Source organism: Maniola hyperantus, chromosome 23 (assembly GCF_902806685.2).
Source record: "Maniola hyperantus chromosome 23, iAphHyp1.2, whole genome shotgun sequence".
Taxonomy (NCBI): Eukaryota; Metazoa; Arthropoda; class Insecta; order Lepidoptera; family Nymphalidae; genus Maniola; species Maniola hyperantus.
In genome coordinates, this window is record NC_048558.1 from 6,488,460 (window position 1) to 6,508,244 (window position 19,785).

The window sequence follows — 19,785 nt, forward strand, 5'->3', positions numbered from 1 at the left end:
CTTTCATTAGACTACTTTTTATCCCGGAAAATCAAAAAATTCCCACGGGAATTTAAAAACCTAATATAAACGTACCAGAAGTGAAGTTAAATATTAATCACGACGCGCACAGGCTTATCGAGAGTTTTACCTTTTATAATAACCTTACTGCAATATTTAACTTGACTGGGGTCCAATTGCTATTGTGACCACTCAGACAAAATGGCGACCTAAACACGAAAAGTATTTATTAGTCGATCGAGTCTTGCGTCGGAACGAGACTAACTTTAAAAACCATCAACCACCCGTATTTATACAATCGACTCAAAACGTCGGCGCAACAGAACACGTGACGTCCGTTTCAAAGGCGGCAAATATAAGCGATAACACTAAATCCACGCGAACGAAGTCGCAGGCATCAGTTAGTATAAATTATATGGCAACCCTACCGAGCAGTAGTAATAATGTCAATACAATTGAAATTGTCCCTAGTTTAGGATTATCGCTCAAATAGAAGCACTTTACATGCAAATTGTTTAATGCTTTACTTAAACCGATTAAGGCTTCCTCTACACACGTAGTATTTTTGGTTCATAAAACACTTTCGAACCAACGAATTTTATTTACATTTTTTCAGAAAAATTTATAAGATACTAGCTGATGCCCGCGACTTCGTCCGCGTAGAATTAGGGTTTTGAAAATCCCATGGGAACTCTTTGACTTCACGGGATAAAAAGTAGCTTATGTCACTTTCCAGGTCTTTATCTATACCCATACAAAATAATCACGTCAATTCGTTGCACCGTTGCGACGTGATTGAAGGACAAACCAACAAACCAATAAACCAACAAACAAACACACTTTCGCATTTATAATAAGGGTACTGATCTCCCGTGCAGTTGGTTAATCTCCATGGAGATTGGCCGCAGTGGCCGAGATTCTTCTCGAGATCATACTTTCATACTAATATTATAAATGCGAAAGTGTGTCTGTCTGTCTCCCGTCTGTCTGTCTGTCTGTCTGTTTTTGTTAGCTTTTCACGGCCCAACCATTTAACTGATTTTGATGAAATTTGGTACAGAGTTAGCTTACATCCCGGGGAAGGACAAAGGCTTTTATCCCAGAAAATTAAAGAGTTCCCACGGGCCTAACTTTACGGATGAAGTTGCGGGCATCATCTAGTTATTAAGTATTATTTTTATATTTTGTCTTTGGGACTTGTGTCAACGACAGTCGCATTAGTGTAAGCAGCCTATCAAATGGGAAAACTCAGCGTTCCAGCAAGTGCTCTCGAACGGCCGCGGACCGGAGTGGGCGGGAAACGTCTATATTTAGATCCCTTTACGAGGATTATAATATCGAATGTTTATTTGTCATTCCATTATTTCGCCTAAAGCGTGTAAACTACCGCCTGTTCAACCTGTATTTCGATAGTCGGGGACTTGGTTGGTTATAATTTAGATGAAACGCTTTTTTTTCCATTACAAGTTAGCTCTTGACTGAGCTGAGATCTCATATAATGGTACAGTTCTTGCAATTCACGAAGGCTACTGAACTTTACTTGTGGTAACGTCGTTAACATGGTCATTGCGTAAGTGTGCGTGCATGTCGGACCAATCAGTCGCGAGCAAGCGCTGTCAAACGCACACATTTAGTGTACTTTACGTATAGTAAGTAGGTACCTATACGACTTAAACACAAGCATTAGTCAGTGGCCTTCGTGAAATGCAAGAACTATAAGTGTTGATGCAGCCTAAGCTGGAAGCGGGCTAACTTGGAAGGATTATGGCAGTTTTTTAGGAAACCCTTCTCTTTATCGGTTTTTACACGGCATTGTACCGTGATCGATCGTGGTCGATCCTTGATCGATCCGTTGCGTTGCTCCGTTGCGACGTGATTGAAGGATAAACCAACAAACAAATACACTTTCGCATTCATAATATTACTAGCTTATTCCCACGACTTCGTCCGCGTGGACTACACCTATTTTTAATCCTTTAGGGGATGAATTTTCAAAAATCCTTTCCTAGCAGATGTATGCGTCATAATAGCTATCTGCATACCAAATTTCAGCCCGATCCGTCCAGTAGTTTGAGCTGAGCTGAGCGTTGATAAATCAGTCAGTCAGTCAGTCACCTTTTCCTTTTATATATTTAGATATAGTGATTTTAATATAATACATTCATCGTCTATTTATCTATGGTAGGTATAGGCTCCCCGTGCGAATCTGGGGCGGGTCAACTAAATAAATTGAATGAAACTTAACAGGCACTACAACTTTGTGTCTAGGCTTACCTATTTGAGTTGAAAGTTGTTAAGTATAAGCGAGCAGTTATGTGGGCTCTACACTCGCGGCGCGAACGGCCGCGAAAGAACGCGACAACTGCGAATCACGAGTGTAGATGTTGTTCACGCCTTCGCGCTACGGGCCTTTCCCCGATCAGTGTGTCGGTTTTTTGGTCCGCGACAAAGGGTTAGCGGCGCGCGAACCTGAACTCACGCAGAAATCACGTCGTTTTCGTCCATAGTCACGAACAAGACTGTGAAGATTTGCGAGTGTGGAGAGAGACGCACAGTTCACGCGTGGATCGCGGCATACATTCACGGCGTGAAATAACGGCGCGACTTCACGTGCGAGTGTAGAGCCGGCTGTTTACAACAGTAAACATTAACGAGTTGTCAAAGAGACTCTCAGAAATAACGCCTACGCTATCATACGAACTGTTTATACCCTAGTTTATACAGTGCCTTAAGATCTAATTTTAGACAGAATCGATGTAGGTATAGAATTAAATAGGATGGAATAGACGTTTGTTCATTGATGTTGGAAGGCCAGTTTTACTTTCTATGCGTTTGTTCGTTGATTCAAAACTACAGGACGCGGCCGAAAGTAATGTAGGTACATCGACCTTTAGAAGGAGATAGCAGATTTGTAGAGCACTGTCTCTGTCGTTGAGACCAACAAAACTTCATATAGGTATGAATGACAGAAAAAACGCTCTACAAAGCTGAATATCATTCTAAAGGCCGTACTGGACGGAGAAGAAATAGAAGATAAGTAAGGTACCTACCATTTTACTGTGACTTTTTGTGAGGTGGGGCGCTGGAAGGGTGACAGGTGACTCAAAATCAAGGAATTCAACGTCACTGTCACCCTCCCGTTAAAACTCATAGTACCTATGTCTATATTTGCTGTTATAGCGGCTATAGTAATACACATTCTGTGAAAATTTCAGGTCCATTACCTATTACGGTTCACGAGATACAGCCCGCTGACAGACAGACGGATGGACACACAGTGGAGGCTTAGTTATCCATACTAATATTATAAATGCGAAAGTGTGTCTGTCTGTCTGCTAGCTTTCCACGGCCCAACCGTTCAACCGATTTTGATGAAATTTGCTACAGAGTTAGCTTATATCCCGGGGAAGGCTTACTTAGGCTACTTTTTATCCCGGAAAGTTGAAGAGTTCCCACGGGATTTCAGAAACCTAAATCCACGCGGACGAAATCACGGGCATCATCTAGTTTGCTATAATCCGCTGAAACAGGTCGAATCTGTATGGTGCAACATGCAGCATAAGTGTGGATTGTAAGGTCTACATCTCCTGAGGATGCTCCGGTGTCGGGGCGAAACGTGCGTCGAGTGTGTTTTGGGATTTATGTGGTGCTGCGTGGTGGTGGTGCGTATTGCTTGCCTGGTGGCTGCTTTTCCCTGCATGTTTAGCAGTGGGAGGGCGGACGGTGCATGTCACATGCTGCATGTGGCACCATACAGATTCGACTTGTTTCAACGGATTATAGCAAATTAAGCTTTTGATTCATTGTATATCATGGATGTCCGCAAAGTCAACGCTTGCTTCTATACAACATTAGTTATATTGTCCCGTTTTTAACGTTCGGGCACAGAATATCTAATAGTACTAACGTAGTTCGGGTACTAAACCCAAAAAATCTTTTTTTTTATTTTTTATTCAGATACAAGTTAGCCCATGACTGCAATCTCACCTGGTGGTAAGTGATGATGCAGTCTAAGATGATAGCGGGCTAACCTGGAAGGGGTATGGCAGTTTTTATTAAACCCATACCCCTTTGGTTTCTACACGGCATCGTACCGGAACGCTAAATCGCTTGGCGGCACGGCTTTGCCGGTAGGGTGGTAACTAGCCACGGCCGAAGCCTCCCACCAGACCAGACCAGAAATTTAGAAATTATAAAATTCCAAACCCCTGCCAGGAATCGAACCCGGGACCTCCCACCACACAGGCGCTGTGGACCTTCGACCACAGCGCTCACCACTGCGCCAGGGAGGTCGTCGTTTTAAGTAGATTCTGACGTTTGGGTAATATAAAAGGCGGTCACAGAAAATCAGCGTTGGGGCGTCTGGTGCCTCAGATATTTGCTATAGAGGTTTGTGTCTGAGGGGCCCGCGACGTCTCAACACAAGCTGAGTGGCCTACCTGTTCGAGGTGTTGCACTGCTGTACAGGACGATATTGCGTACACCATGTACCACCTATATGATGACTCGAATAAACATTACTCTAGTCTATTCTATTCTATATTATTATTTCCACAGATTTGTAAGAGTTCCGAACTTGCCCTTTCCTGATTGATCTAAGTATATGAATCGTCCGCGCTCGACCGCTTCGACCGACCGGCAGACATAAGTCAATACAATATGTGTTTTACGCATGATCCAACTTTTATTTGATCCGTCCTTCGTAAAAATGAAGGGGGTTGCTTTTTATTTCGTTCTAAATAACCAACTCTTAGGAAAGAATCATGGGTCAAACCATTTTTATAGATAGCATACCATAGATTTTTGTAATCGATAAACACTGAAAGCTCACAATCTACTAAACTGATTTTAAAATAATTTTCTCAACATTAGAAAACTACTTTATCCAGAAGTAACATAGACTATAACATACAGGGTGTAACCAGAACGCTAGCAAAAACTTTGTGTTATTGTTTTGCTACCAAAACACAATCCAATACCAGTAACCTCATTTTGTAGTTTTAGTGATTTAATTTTTTTCAACCCCGCAATGTATAGCGTGCAAGACTCGTGTCAATGCCCCGCCTACGACGAGTGGCCTACTTACGCAACGTTCGTTAACCTCTAGCGTCAGTCAGATGCTTTATAACTTTTACAAAATGTAGGATATTTTTTTGAAACTTTTCGCGTTTTTTTTTTCGGTGTTATCATATCAATAATCATCAGCAGTATCACCTGTCTTCGTTTTTACTAGCGTTCTGGTTACAGCCTGTATAGTATGTATGCATAGGTAGGTATCTATATCAATTTTCAAATATAGGTAGCCGGGCAAATCAGCTAGTATTTAATACAGATAAAAGTTTTGGTAAACCGTATACCTACTCGTATTTAAATGGATGTCAAAGTTCAGAAACTAGTTAGCATTTAAACTGACAATACAATTCATAGAATTTCCGAGCTCCAACTAACTGGTAGCGAAGTCAATGCTAAAACTAACTTATTTTATGTGTTAAAATATCAGAGCACATACCTATTATTATACAGTACGCGGCAGAAAATAATGTACCTACATCGACCTTTAGAAGGAGATAGCGGATTTATAGAGCATTGTCTGTGTCGTTGAGACCGACAAAACGTCATATAGGTAGGTATGAGTGTTAGAGACAACGCTCTACAAAGCCGAAATGTCATTCTACCTGTACTGTACACAGTATTCGCAAAACCCATGCCCTCTAACAAATAAACCTGGAATAGCAGTGGAATAGTTCGAATGTCAAATTACTGATGACAGAGAAAGACAAAACAGAGTATAACTATTCCACCGCTATTCCAGGTTTATTTGTTAGAGGGATGGAGTAGAAAATATACATAACCTAAACATAGACGTTAGAATCCCAAGGTGCTAGAAGAAGCTAGAATAGCGACCAATACAAACGCAACTATGTTTTCGAATTGAATTTCGAATGTTTATTTAAAACATGTTTGTGATTGGTTGGCCACTCAAAATGGTTAACGCCCACTGAGTTTTTTGTATAGGATTACGTAATAGAGAGAACCCTATTGTAACTCCTCTCCGTGGATAGAGGAGGAGAGTCACAGGGAGTCGCTGGATTCAGGCGACACAAGACCGTGACATGTGGAAGTCTCTACAAGACCAGTCCAACGCAACGCAACGCAACGTATCGGATCGCATCGAATCGCAACGCAACGCATCGCATCGCATCGCATCGCATCGCAATGCAACACAACGCAACGCAACGCACGAATATGTATCAAAATGTATCAACTTAAATGTATGTGCGTGTGTGTGTGTTGTACACAATATATGAAGCTAGTCGGCGAACATCTGTTACTGATGGTGGGCAACGACTCGTGAAATGGCCGCCACGAAGTCTCCGAGCGACGGAACCCGTACCCGTAGTACAAGATTTTACGTCTCACCAAACCAAACCAAATTCGAGAGTCGAAATACTTCCGCGTTACAGTAAAATGGACCTAAACAGCCTTGAATTGAAGTCAAATATTCAATGCCACTGATTTTAATTTCGCAATGTTTCCGCTTGGAGCGCTGGCTGTAGAAGTGTAGACAAGCTTGAGCTTTAAAACAAGACATTTAAGATCCAGTTTACTGTAACGCGGAAGTATTTCGACTCTCGAATTTGGTTTGGTTTGGTGAGACGTAAAATCTTGTACTACGGGTACTGATTTCAAAGTAACTCAGTCGAAATTAAAATAGGGTACACATATCAACGTGGGTAATGATTTATTTTACTTTTTTAATCCAGCCAAAGACGTCAGTAGGTAGGTAGCTTGTACATATAAATCGCCGAAACCTTCTGTGAGATTTACTTTAGTCTAACATAGAGAGTTCTACGCATAATTTGAAAAAACTGTGATAGCGGTCAAGACGTCTCGGCCTCCTAGTCCGGGGGTCTAGTCGCGCGTGTGCACCCCAAACTTTCTAGAGCCACATACGTTTTTCAAGCAATTAAATATCACTTGTTTGAACGCTGAATGAAAACATGAGGAAACCTGCATGCCTAAGAGTTTTGCAGCATGTTCTCAGAGAAGTGTGAAGTCTGCCAATCCGCACTTGGCTATTGAACATTTCTATTATTACCTACTGAAAATATCTAGCGTAGAAAGTAGTCAAGTAGCTTAAGGAAATAAACCTTTGAATGAAATAGCATCGTGAATTTACTTTGGTTCAACACAAAGCTCCAGGTAATAGAAGTTCCGCGAACAATAACCATTCGTCAGATTACGCCGAAAGCTCTCGCGTTCTCTGCGGAGTTTAACGAGCTGTCTAGATCTCCCAGCTAGCTCGCTTTTGTACCGCTGTGGCTAGGAGAGATTAATTGATAAAGTGAATTAAACAACACGGGTAAAACGTTTCCCACTACCGCCACTTCCGAAACTAATTAATAAGTATTTATTGTTTTTATATACGCGGGATTTAGGTTTTTAAAAATCTCGTAGCAACTATTTGATTTTCCGGGATAAAAGTAATTTATGTCCATCTGATAATATCTCTTTTTTATTTTTTATTCAGATACAAGTTAGCCCTTGACTGCAATCTCACCTGGAAGAGGTATAGGGCAGTTTTTATTAAACCCATGCCCCTTTTGGTTTCTTTCTACGCGGCATCGTACCGGAACTGCACTAAATCGCTTGGCGGTATGGCTTTGCCGGTAGGGTGGTAACTAGCCACGTCCGAAGATTCCCACCAGACCAGACTAGAAATTTAGAAATTACGAAATTCCAAACCCCTGCCAGGAATCGAACCCGGGACCTCCCACTAATAAGACCGCCGCGCTTACCACTGCGCCAGAGATGTCATCTATTTCTGTACCTTTCGTGCAAAACAGTTAAACTGATGGGCCGTAAAAAGTTAGCCGACAGATAGAAACACTTTCGCATTTATAATACTAGATGATGCCCGCGATTTCGTCAGCGGACATTTAGGTTTTTAAAAAATCCCGGGGAACACTTTGATTTTTTGAGATAAAAGTGCCTAACTACCTACTAAGTACTAGCCTATGTTAGTTCTTAGGACGCAAGCTACCTATGTACCAAATTTCATCAAAATCGGTTGAATGGATAAGACGTGAAAAGCTAGCAGACATACAGACACACTATCGCATTTATAATATTAGAGTGGATAGTATGGGTAAACTACGTTGCTCACTGAACACTGAAGTGTGAGCGCAAAGTGCAAACCAAAAACAAAAACAAAAAGTAGTGAAGTACCTAGCAATAAAGTTGGAAATTAAATAATTAAAAATAACTAAGTTAGAGTACGTGCGGGGAAATCTGTCTGGAATGGAAATGGATTTATATAAACGAGATTTAAGTCCGCCACCAGACGGCCGCCCACGCCACAGAATATATCCCACGCGCCAACGTTTCTGCTTAAAACCAGAAAACCCTTAGTACGACTTGATATATCTCGACTACGTTGTTAGTTTTCGAAATAACGAAACATCAATACACTATAAAGTCAAAGTAAAAAAGGATTTAAGAGAGTGCGACCCCATACAAATTATGTACCTAGAAGGGTATGTAAAAAACTAATCAAAATATCGATTTATCTCGGCATTATCGCGGCTTATCTTCTTTGAATATTATATAATATATTTTTTTAATATTTTTTTTAAATATTAAAAATACAATAAGTATTAGGAAAAGGTCTATCAATGCACAGCTCAAATTGCTGGACGGATCGTGGTGAAATTTGGTATGCAGATAGCTATTATGACGTAGGCATCCGCTAAGAAAGGATTTTTGAATATTTAACCCCTAAAGGGGTGAAATGGAGGTTTGAAATATGTGTAGTTCACGCGAACAAAGTCGCGAGCATAAGCTAGTTCCTAAATAAAACTGTGAAAAATTGATTTAGAAGTTATGAGCCTCAAAAGATCGATACTGGGGCTAATTCCTTTGTACACAAACTCTAAACTAAACTAAAATGGCACGTCTAAATCTATTGCTATGCCTTTCATAACGTTGCTTGCGGAAAAGGACAGCAACTAGATTTCGACCTCTCAATTTAGTTTAGTTTAGAGATTGTGTACAAGACAATCGGCCTCAATAAGTAATTATTTTTAACACTTTGATTACAACTTTAGGCATTATTTATTATATTATTTATTTATAGGTTTAAGTCACTTTATTTTGCTTACATTAATTTAGTTTTTTGTAAAAACATTTACCAAACGGCACGGCTATTATATACTTGCGCTCGATTTCGGACGAATCAGTTCTCATCCTACTGGTCAAACTGCAAATCAATGCTAGGTAAAATAGCAAGTTTTTCAGCAATATGCATTGATAAGTTCGTTTGAGTAACATAGTACTCTTATGGGGTGTTTATTTTTAGAGTCGTTTATTCAGCACTAACTAGGTACTATTATTGCTTTGAAATTATACCTAGCTGTAAAACTTGAACTTAACAGAAAATATCCATGAATTTTACTGACGTTATAGAGTTTCGATATTCGAAATGTTTGAACGTTGTCGAGACGTATCAACGTTGCAAACTCGTATTAAGCCTACAGACTCTTGATCTTCGCCTCCGTTTATTATGTAGGTACTTTACTAGACTCAGCAAAACCACGCGTACCTATGTTTTCTTCAAAGCATTCTGCATTGTTTAACCAATATAATAGCTCAACCGGTAAAGGAGTGGACTGAAAACCGAAAGGTCGACGGTTCAAACGGACGAAGTCGCGAGCATAAGCTAGTTAAAAATAAAACGGTACGCGGCGCGTAAGTAAATACTGAAAAGCAGGTTAGACAGATTGGTCGGATTTAATCGCACGTCACTATCGTCTATCCAAAAACACTGTTTTATGAAAACCTACCTACTATCCTTTACATAATGTGCCTGTAAACATAAATGAAATCCTTAATTTGGTGCCTACCGTAACATCCACACGTTGCTAGTAAATAAAATTACGGTCGTTTTGGCGCCAAAATAAACAACGTCCGGTGTACGCGAGGCGGGAATCAAGCGATTTGCATAATGTGCTTACTTGTGGGGGCTGTTTGGCTTGAAACAGCTCAATTTCGCCTAAAAATGTAAAAAAAATAAGAAAGAGACCCGACTTCATAATCAATAAACTTATTTATTGTAAGTAACCATCTCAACTAAAAATATGCCTTCGAATAAAAAACTATCGCATTAATCAAGCCATAAAGTGAGATAATCACGTGCATAGGTATAGTCCGAGACAGGTTGAGATGACAATCGGGATATGAGGCGGGGGGGACGATCCGCACCAGTCATCCGCATTCCCAACCAGATTGCCAGCCCGACCTGTCGTGTACTTATACATACATATTACAGACAGGTAAAAGCTATAAAAATTACCAGGTAGGTGTTTTTTTTCATAAGAATGCTAAGATCAGAGTCACTGTGGGCGATGGAGAGAGCCTATAAGTATCCTTGGAGTTCTTCTACGTGATCAAATCGGTAATGAGGAGATCCGTAGGAGAATCAGAGTAATCTCGCTCGCTGTCATTATTGTTCGAAAGAAATTTTGCAATTTCGAAAATAGAACTCTTTGTCAAACGCTATTAGAATTTCGAAGCTGTCAGTTGTTTTTATTTTTATTTTAGTCGCAACATGTTCGCTGAGTTATCCAGAGTACTATTATACCTACCTCCTACATATATTCTGTGTCCAGAGTCCAATCTGCCAACCCTGATTTATGTGCTGTCGCTACAAACTCTGTAACTAAAAAAAATGTTTTCCGTTTAGTCAAAGTTCAAAGCTTTGTGTCAATGTAACTTTGACATAATCATGATTTAGTGTGCGCTAAATATCCATGCTATCCCATACTAATATTATAAATGCGAAAGTGTGTCTATCTGTCTATCTGTTTGTCTGTCTGTCTGTATGTCTGCTAGCCTTTCACGGCCTATCCGCTCAACCAATTTTGACGAAATTTGAGATATAGCTTGTTTCTCGGGGTAGGGCATAGGCTACTTTTTATCCCGGAAAATTAGAGAGTTCCCGCGGGATTGCCTATGTCACTCTCCAGGTCTTTATCTATACCTATGCAAAAAATCACGTTAATCCGTTGCACCGTTGCGACGTGATTGAAGGACAAACCAACAAACCAATAAACCAAAAAACCAACAAACAAACATACTTTCTCTATTTAAATAAAATTAGAAAACGTTTGTATCATTTGTGTCCTACATAATGCGAAAGAGGGTATCAAAGTTGTTAAAGCCCGCAATTTCCTCTAACTTTGAATGCTTCGTTAAGTTTTAATGAGCTGTCAAGATTTCGAGATAGCTCATTTAATTAAAGTATAATTAACACTATCAACCCCAAAGATACGAAATTAAATTACTTTCAGAATTTCAGCAAAAGTTCTTATAATATAACACAAAAGAAATTGGGCAAAAGCGAGACGGACTATCGCACTATAGGTTCCGTGTAGAAAAAGGAAATAAACTAATAATAATAGTTCCAGAGTTCTAGGTACTTTTTAGTTTTTACTAAAATATCATCTGCGATTTCGCGACTTCATCGTTTGTTTGTTGGTTTGTACTTCAATCACGTCGGAACGGACCAACGGATTGAAGTGATGTTTTGCATGGGTAGCGTTAAAGACACGGAGCGCGACATAGGCTACTTTTTTATCCCGGAAAAACAAAGAGTTCCCACGGGATTTTTAGAAACCTAAATCCACGCGGACAAAGTCGCGGGCATCAGCTAGTATTAGGTATATGTATATACCTACCTCTCGCTTCTAGCTCAAAATTATCCTTCTTTGGTTCTCGGTTCATAAAGTAATCAATATTGGTTGAGTTTCTTACGGACCCCAAGACTAAGGAACCCTAAAGCCCCTAATTACTCCCCCCAGATGTCACTAATGTGTTCCAGCACTAATTACACTCCCAATTTACTGCTGAATTGCTAATGGCCGAGTTTTAATCCGACGCGGGCGGGACGTGAATAAAATACTCAATTTAAATTAAAGCTTGATTAAACCTGATCGCTTATCTAGCAGAAAGGGGTTTGAATATTTGTCCGCCATATTTTTTTTTCAAAATAGCGGCCACGCATAAAACCTGCATTAATTAATAGCTGGCATCAATACAAACAAGTATTGTATGAGTACAATATCCTCCAAAGTGTAACGTTTCCGGGATGTAAGCTATCTTTGTACTGGTGGCTAGACTGTTGTAGGTACTGAAGGCTCCAACTTTGATAGCTTACATCTTGGAAACGTAACACTTTGGAAGAGCTATCTTTGTACTGGTGGCTAGACTGTTGTACTGAAGGCTCCAATTTTGATAGCTTACATCTTGGAAACGTAACACTTCGGAAGATTTTGTCTCTCTACAATACTTGTTTGTATGATGCCAGCTATTGATTAATACAGGTTTTGTACGTGACCGCTATTTTGGAAAAAAGTAATATGCCCGACTACTAAGTTAAAGTTACATATTGAATAATAAAACTTATAAATCAAATCATGCAGTGCGTGCAGTGTGCACAGTGCGTTATGGCTTGTGATAGATGTGCGATCATCTTTAAAGGAAGGCTTGATTAAATTAACAGAAAGAAGCTTAATATAGAATTTATTTAAAATCAACGTGTAGTAAATCAAGAATTGTTTACTTTTCCCTTTCGCTTAAAAATAAACCAATGTTTTCGAGAAAAATCTTTCGGTAAAAAAGTGAATCTTAAATCAAGTTTACTCCGATGTAGTTATAATACGTTTTATTTTGTAATATTTAATTTACTTTTTATTGCTTGTAGCCTGTAGGACCTATTTATGTTTTTTTTTGGCCACACCAACTCGTTTCTTAATAACGACTGTTCTCATCAACGGTTGTCTGGAAGAGATCCTTTAGCGACAAGACCGCCTTTGTACCCTACCCTGGCCAAATGCAAATTGGCAGACTTCACACACGTTCCCTTCCCTTCCACTCCGAGACAACCCGACACAACCGACTCATGCAAGTTAGGGCAGTGGTTCGTCTGCTTTGGCCTTTGGGTCTGAAACAATAACATACATTAACACCTCGGCTTATATGACAGTCTTATAACAAAGTTAAGCTAAATTCCTTGAGAATTTTAATAATGAAAACGATTGCAAAAAGGAACGAATTAACGGACTTTCAAAAGCTTTAATTTTTCGAAAGACTTTCATTTCCTTTCTCTCTAATAAGAAGGGTAAAAAGAAATTTAACAACTTAACAACCGGAAATGTTCGCTTTTAAGTGAATTTAAAGAAGTTTCCTCTGTCTTTTGCATTTTATTTAAAAAAGTATAATTTACGATCTTTGTTTATATCCGACATTTTAAATGAGAATTGAACATTTCCTCATGATCAACCCATTTCCGGCTCACAAATTCTTTTTAGCCATACTAATTAGTCTACTAATTAGGCAAACACCTTTGAGAACATTATGGAAAACTAGCTGATGTCCGCGACTTTGTACGCGTGGATTTAGGTTTTTAAAAATCCTGTGGGAACTCTTCAATTTTCCGGGATGAAAAGTAGCCTATGTCCTTCCCCGGGATGCAAACTATCTATGTACCAAATTTCGTCAAAATCTGTTGAACGTTTGAGCCGTGAAAAGCTAGCAGACAGACAGACAGACACACTTTCGCATATATAATATTAGTATGGATTCTCAGGCATGCAGGTTTCCTCTCTTCACAATGTTTTCCTTCGCCGCTAAAGAAAGTGACATTTAATTGCTTAAACGCTCATAACTCCTAAAAGTAGAAGTGTGTGCCCGGAATCGAACCGCTAACCTCCCGAATAGGAGGCGGACGAGTTAACCACTAGGCTACCACGGGTTTTCACCACTTGTATTAGTCAGTGGGCTTAAACATTTGTTCGAACTTTCCACAATGATGTTGCCATATAAGAATTAGGTACTTTATTTATCTAAAACCTCCTTGGATGTTATCGAGTAAAATAAAACTGTTCTCTTTGTCCGGGTTCCATAACACGGAGAATAAAAAACGGCTATTTCCCATCTTTTAAAGCGGTTTGTAGCAAGATAAAGCAGAAGAGCCGCCGCTCCGGGGCTGCCACAGGCAATATCCGGATCGTGCCCGCGTATATCCGGTGGGAGATAGGCTTTATGGATGTTGGACGTAAATGAAAACGTTCATAGTATAGTTGCTGTTCTTATTTATTTTTTATTTTTCCTATCCCGAACGCATTTTTCAGTCTGTGCGAATATTTTGTTGACCAATTCTCCTTCGTATTCTTTGTGTTTACTAATTTCATACGTTCGAGCTGCCCTTAAAAATAAATAAATAAATGTATTTGTATAGGTAATATTGTAGGTAAGCAATGTGTTTTGTTACAATAAAATTTCATAGGTACTACTACTAACTAAATACCTACCTAATTTTAATTTTTACGCGTCGTATAATCTTTCAGGTACAAGTCCGAGATGGGCTGCAGACCGCAAACTAATGCGACACCAATTTCAATGAATCTGTATAAAATTGATTCCGAGCGCTGCAACACTGCGGCCTGCAGCCCACCGCAAACTGCATATATGACGTTTCAGTCTAAACGACAGAGACAATCTCTACAAATCTGATATCTCCTTCGAAAGGTTTTTTTTTTAATAATGAAAATATTACAATGAAACTTAAAGCTAGCCTGATCTAATTAATTCCTATACAATGTCCGCGTGGAATGGTGCCAAGAATACTGGCTGCATTTCCGCGCTAGACAGCCAGGCTGCGGCTCCCGGTCTTGATACTGTCTCCCTGATATGACACGGGGTCAATATTATGTCAACCTATAGTCTGATTTTTAATTCCGTGGAATTCTGACGTTTCTTAATGTTACCAGAGATAAAACAATTCCCACAAAGAACAAAACTTTAAATATTGTACATAGGTTAATTTAAGTACATAAATCAATTGCCGCATGTATGTAAGATCATCACTTGAGAACAAATCAACCGATTTTACCGATTTTTTGTTGTTTTCGTAAAGAACAAGGTTTTTGTGAAAGAATTTCTTAAAAAATCCTAAATCATAATAATAAGCGTGTACTTTTAGGCACATCAAGATGATTAAAATTAAAAGGAACTAAAAATAAACTTAGAAATGTTCAACATATAAGTCAAGATTACATCCTCAAATCAACCGCTCCCATTACTGCCAGTTTCCGCTTTCCATTGTTAAAGATTGCACGCTATTTTAGTGCGAAGTTATGTCTTAGGGCTTTTTATATTGATAGGGATTTAATGTAATTTGGGGTAAAATCGAACTTCAGGTGGTGGTCACACTGTTATTCATACAAATAACTCCCCTGATTTATAAAAATGACAACGTCAGAATTCCACCGAATTAAAAACCAGCATTGAGTATAAGTTGCGTCCCACATTAGCGCCCGTCCCCGTTCTAAAGGTCGATGTACATTACTTTCTACCTACGTTCATACTATACACTACGGTGGATAGAGGATGATCGTGGCTATACGACGATGTCTAAGTTATCGGACGTGTTGCGAACTTTGAACATGTCCATTGTCCATGTGTGAGACATGTTTGACTGAATGAGAACGGCAAGACTAGTATTAGGTATCCCATTATAAAAATTGTAGCATCAGACACCAGATAGTTTCGTATTGAGATTTTTTTTTTTTTAATACAATAAAACTTAAAGCTAGCCTTATCTAATTACTATATAAATCATGACCGCGTGGAATGGTGCCAAGAATACTGGCTGCATTTCCGCGCTGGACAGCCAGAATTGAGTTGAATTGGATAGTAAAAGTTTTAAAAATATACTTAAGTGGTTAAGACCAGAAGTTCCACCTTTAATTTTTCGAAGTTGCTTAATATTATGTGCGTTTTATGGTTTTAAGAAATTAAGGTACCACTTGACAAACCCTTCCCGTTCTCGACACGTTCTCATTAGTGGGCCGGTAGTCAAGATGAAATAAGCTATAATAGCAGAATATAATACAATCATAATAATATATAAGTCAATGAATACAATAGTAGGTACCTACCTAAATAAATTGGATAAAAATATCACCCCTTTTTTAGCAGACCCAAACATTGCTTAAAATGGGTGACGACTGTGAGCGACCGAATTATTTTCAAAAAATAATCCATTCAATATGGAGATCGTATTTTCCCTTTGTGCCAACAATGTAGATTCCGGGCAAATATCATGATAGCGTAACATCAATACTCTTTGATTCAATTAAACCATTGATTGATTTCAACCGTACACAAACGAATCGCTCCATAGTATAACTCCACAATGGCCATTATTGAATTACTTTAGCGCTCACAGGCTATTCAAATTATTAACATCTATCTATCTTCTTTTTTAGGGTTCAGTACCTCAAAAGGAAAAACGGAACCCTTATAGGATCACTTTGTTGTCTGTCTGTCTATCTGTCTGTCTGTCTGTCCGTCTGTCTGTCAAGAAACCTACAAGGTACTTCCCGTAGACCTAGAATCATGAAATTTGCCAGGTAGGTACATCTTATAGCTGACATTTGGGGAAAAATCTGAAAACTGTGAATTTAGGGTTAGATCACACAAAAAAAAATGTGGTCATGAACTAATAATTAGTATTTTCAACTTTCGAAGTGAGTGACTATATCAAGTGGGGTATCATATGAAAGGTCTTCACCTGTACATTCTAAAACAGATTTTTATTTATTTTTAAGCATCATAGTTTTTGAATTATCGTGCAAAATGTCTAAAAAATACGACTGTATTACGGAACCCTCGTCGCGCGAGCCTGACTCGCACTTGGCCGGTTTTTTTTTTTTTTTTTAATTAATAGACTAGCGCTTGGCTGCAAGCAGACCTGGGTACGTTAGTACTACTATATATTCTGTGCCTGGGTGGCAAGTGATGATGCAGCCTAAGATGGAGCACGCTTGCCTAGAAGATGCCTATTCACTTTTGACTTGAAGGTATCCATATTATAATTGGAGGGGAAAACTGATGCTGGAAGGGTGTTCCAAATCTTGGCGGTTTGAATTAGAAATGAGGAGGCAAATCGCTTGGTACGTATCCGGGGAATTTCGACTACGTACGGCTGCAGACCTTGAGGTACGATAGTAGAAAGGTGAAGGAGGAACCAGGTTGAAAAGTTCTTCGGCACGAATCGCGTCGGGCTTAGAATATGATGAATTGACAGATATTGATTGTAGATATAAATGTTATCTAATAGTTCGGTTGATACTACTATCCGTACTAATATTATAAATGCGAAAGTGTGTCTGTCTGTCTATCTGTCTGTCCGTCTGTCTGTCTGCTAGCTTTCCACGGCTCAACCAATTTTGATGAAATTTGGTACGGAGTTAGTTTATATCCCGGAGATGAATATAGGCTATTATCAAGGAAAATTAAAGAGTTCCCACTTAAGGATTAAAATGAACTAAATCCACTCGTAATGTATTGGTAGTGGTTGCGCCAAAATATAGTCAACTTTTGTACTTTTTAGCCAGCGTGGTAGACTATGGCCATAACCCTTCACTCTGAGAGGAAACCCGTCCTCTGTAATGAGCCGGCGATGGGTTAATCATGATGATGATTGTACTTTTGACCACGTGTATAGGTCTTAGAGCTTCCAAACTTGGTAATTAATATATAAATATGATAAATTTCTTTGACCTTTGTACACTTATTCCGATTTCTGTGGCTTATCCTCTATTTCTTGTTTCAGGATGTGGTCGATCTGGCGAGTATGGAGCGTGGCGGTGTGCATATGCGCCTGCTCAGTGGCCCAGCGCATAGACCAGGAGCCCATACTCTCCCCGCGACCCGCGAGGGTGCGCGACCGCGACATGAAACCTGACGAGCCGACATGCGACCAGTTGAAAGCTATGTGGAGGTGAGAAAGAGAATCTATCTATTCCCCTCTCGCCAGGCGCTATCAGAGAATTACAAAGAGTCCGTCCTATAATCGTATAATCTCCACGGTACAACGGTAATTCCGCCAGCGTGTCGTCACGACTCGCAACGAAACGTCACGAAACTGCAACGGATCGCCACGTGACGTGACCGCAACGCCTCGTTGCGCCTCTCATCAACTGTGGCGTAATATCGCCGCGAGACTCGATGGTATCGTCGCAAGACTCGATGGTTCGTCGCGAGACTCAATGGTATCGCCGTAAGACGTTAGGAGTCTGCGACGTTAAAGTTTGCACTCTGCAGAGTCACTCATCGTATCGCCGCGATAGTCATATAATTACCTTGGATGAATTTCATCCAAGATAATATTATATCATCAGGTGACACGCCTGCTCGTTTCCTCGCTATTTCTATTTTTAAAAAACACCTAATACTATTCAAAGGAGCTTTGGAGAGATTTGGGGGAGGCCTACGCCATGGAGGCGACTAATGCGTGAGTGAATATATAATTATGAGGGACTTAAATATAACATATAAACATAAATTTTGTCATTAAAAACTAATTTTATTATGACGATGAATGAACTGATATATTTTTATGAATTGATATTGTTTCGAATACGATGAATTTATGATCAAAAATGATGTAAAAATAAATAAATAATTGTAATAGGAGATATCATTCGAATTAACGCATTAGACAATAAAGGCTTTTTTATTTATTATTTATTTATTTAATACTATTCAAAACTAATGACGGAATTCCATTTGATCGCTCACTCAGATTTGGGTGTCTATGGAATTCGGGTTTGCGATCAAAATGTAAATGAACGATAAGTGGGTAATGTAAATAATTAGGTATAGGTAAAGGTCTTCTCGACAAGTCCTTTGGATCAAGCTCGATTAATTAATTTTAAACTTTCGAACAACCCAGCGATAGTGATGTAGAACAGTCCCAGCGCTTTGCGTAGAGCCACGTAGAACTATCGATAGTTCTACGTTGCTCTACGAACTGAACTACGAAGTTGCGGTCTACGTTTGAGAATATCTAGAGCCATTACAGTACCCGTAGTACAAGATTTTACGTCTCACCAAACCAAACCAAATTCGAGAGTCGAAATACTTCCGCGTTACAGTAAACTGGATCTTAACTGCCTTGTTTTAAAGCTCAAGTTTGTCTACACTTCTACAGCCAGCGCTCCAAGCGGAAACATTGCGAAATTAAAATCAGTGGCATTGAATATTTGACTTCAATTCAAGGCTGTTTAGGTCCATTTTACTGTAACGCGGAAGTATTTCGACTCTCGAATTTGGTTTGGTTTGGTGAGACGTAAAATCTTGTACTACGGGTACTGAACTACGAAGTTGCGGTCTACGTTTGAGAATATCTAGAGCCATTACAGGAAGTTGCCGAGTCTATGTAAGTACTATAAGCACGAAGTTGCGGCGGTGTATAAATTTTACAGGTTCTTGAGTTGCCGGGCAACTATCGACCGTGCGTTACAGCCATATAGATAACAGAATTAATTATCTGTGGTTAGAGCCATAAGGCGCTGAAGTTACCAAGTATTCTAACTTTTTCAATGATTGTGAAAGAATCAGTACACTTTTAACAAATGTGGCTCAGTATGGGCTCAGTCAAGTCCTAAACAATAAAATTAGTTCAAACACACTGAAAAAATTTTGAGAAAGTCCAACGGAATCTTTGAAACCCTATATTTACACGGATGAAGTGTGAAGAAAAGCTTAGTATTAGAATCATCATCATCCTCATTATCAGCATCAACCCGTCATCGGCCAACTACTGAGCACGGGTCTCCTCTCAGAGTTAGAAGGGTACGGCTATAGACTATAGTCTACCACGCTGGCCAAGTCCGGATTTGCAGATTTCACACGGCTTTGAGAAAATTATGGAGAACT

General features: G+C 39.4%; 1 protein-coding gene across 1 annotated transcript in view; it reads left to right on the plus strand.

Moving 5' to 3' along the window:
• LOC117993136 (uncharacterized) overlaps nucleotides 1–19,785 on the plus strand; it is an 84,505-nt gene that overhangs the window by 39,735 nt on the left and 24,985 nt on the right. Inside the window, exon 2 of the mRNA XM_034980881.2 lies at nucleotides 17,678–17,845. Within this exon, the coding sequence (XP_034836772.1) occupies nucleotides 17,679–17,845 (167 nt within the window). The 5' untranslated portion in view covers nucleotide 17,678. The remainder of the gene's footprint in view (nucleotides 1–17,677; nucleotides 17,846–19,785) is intronic.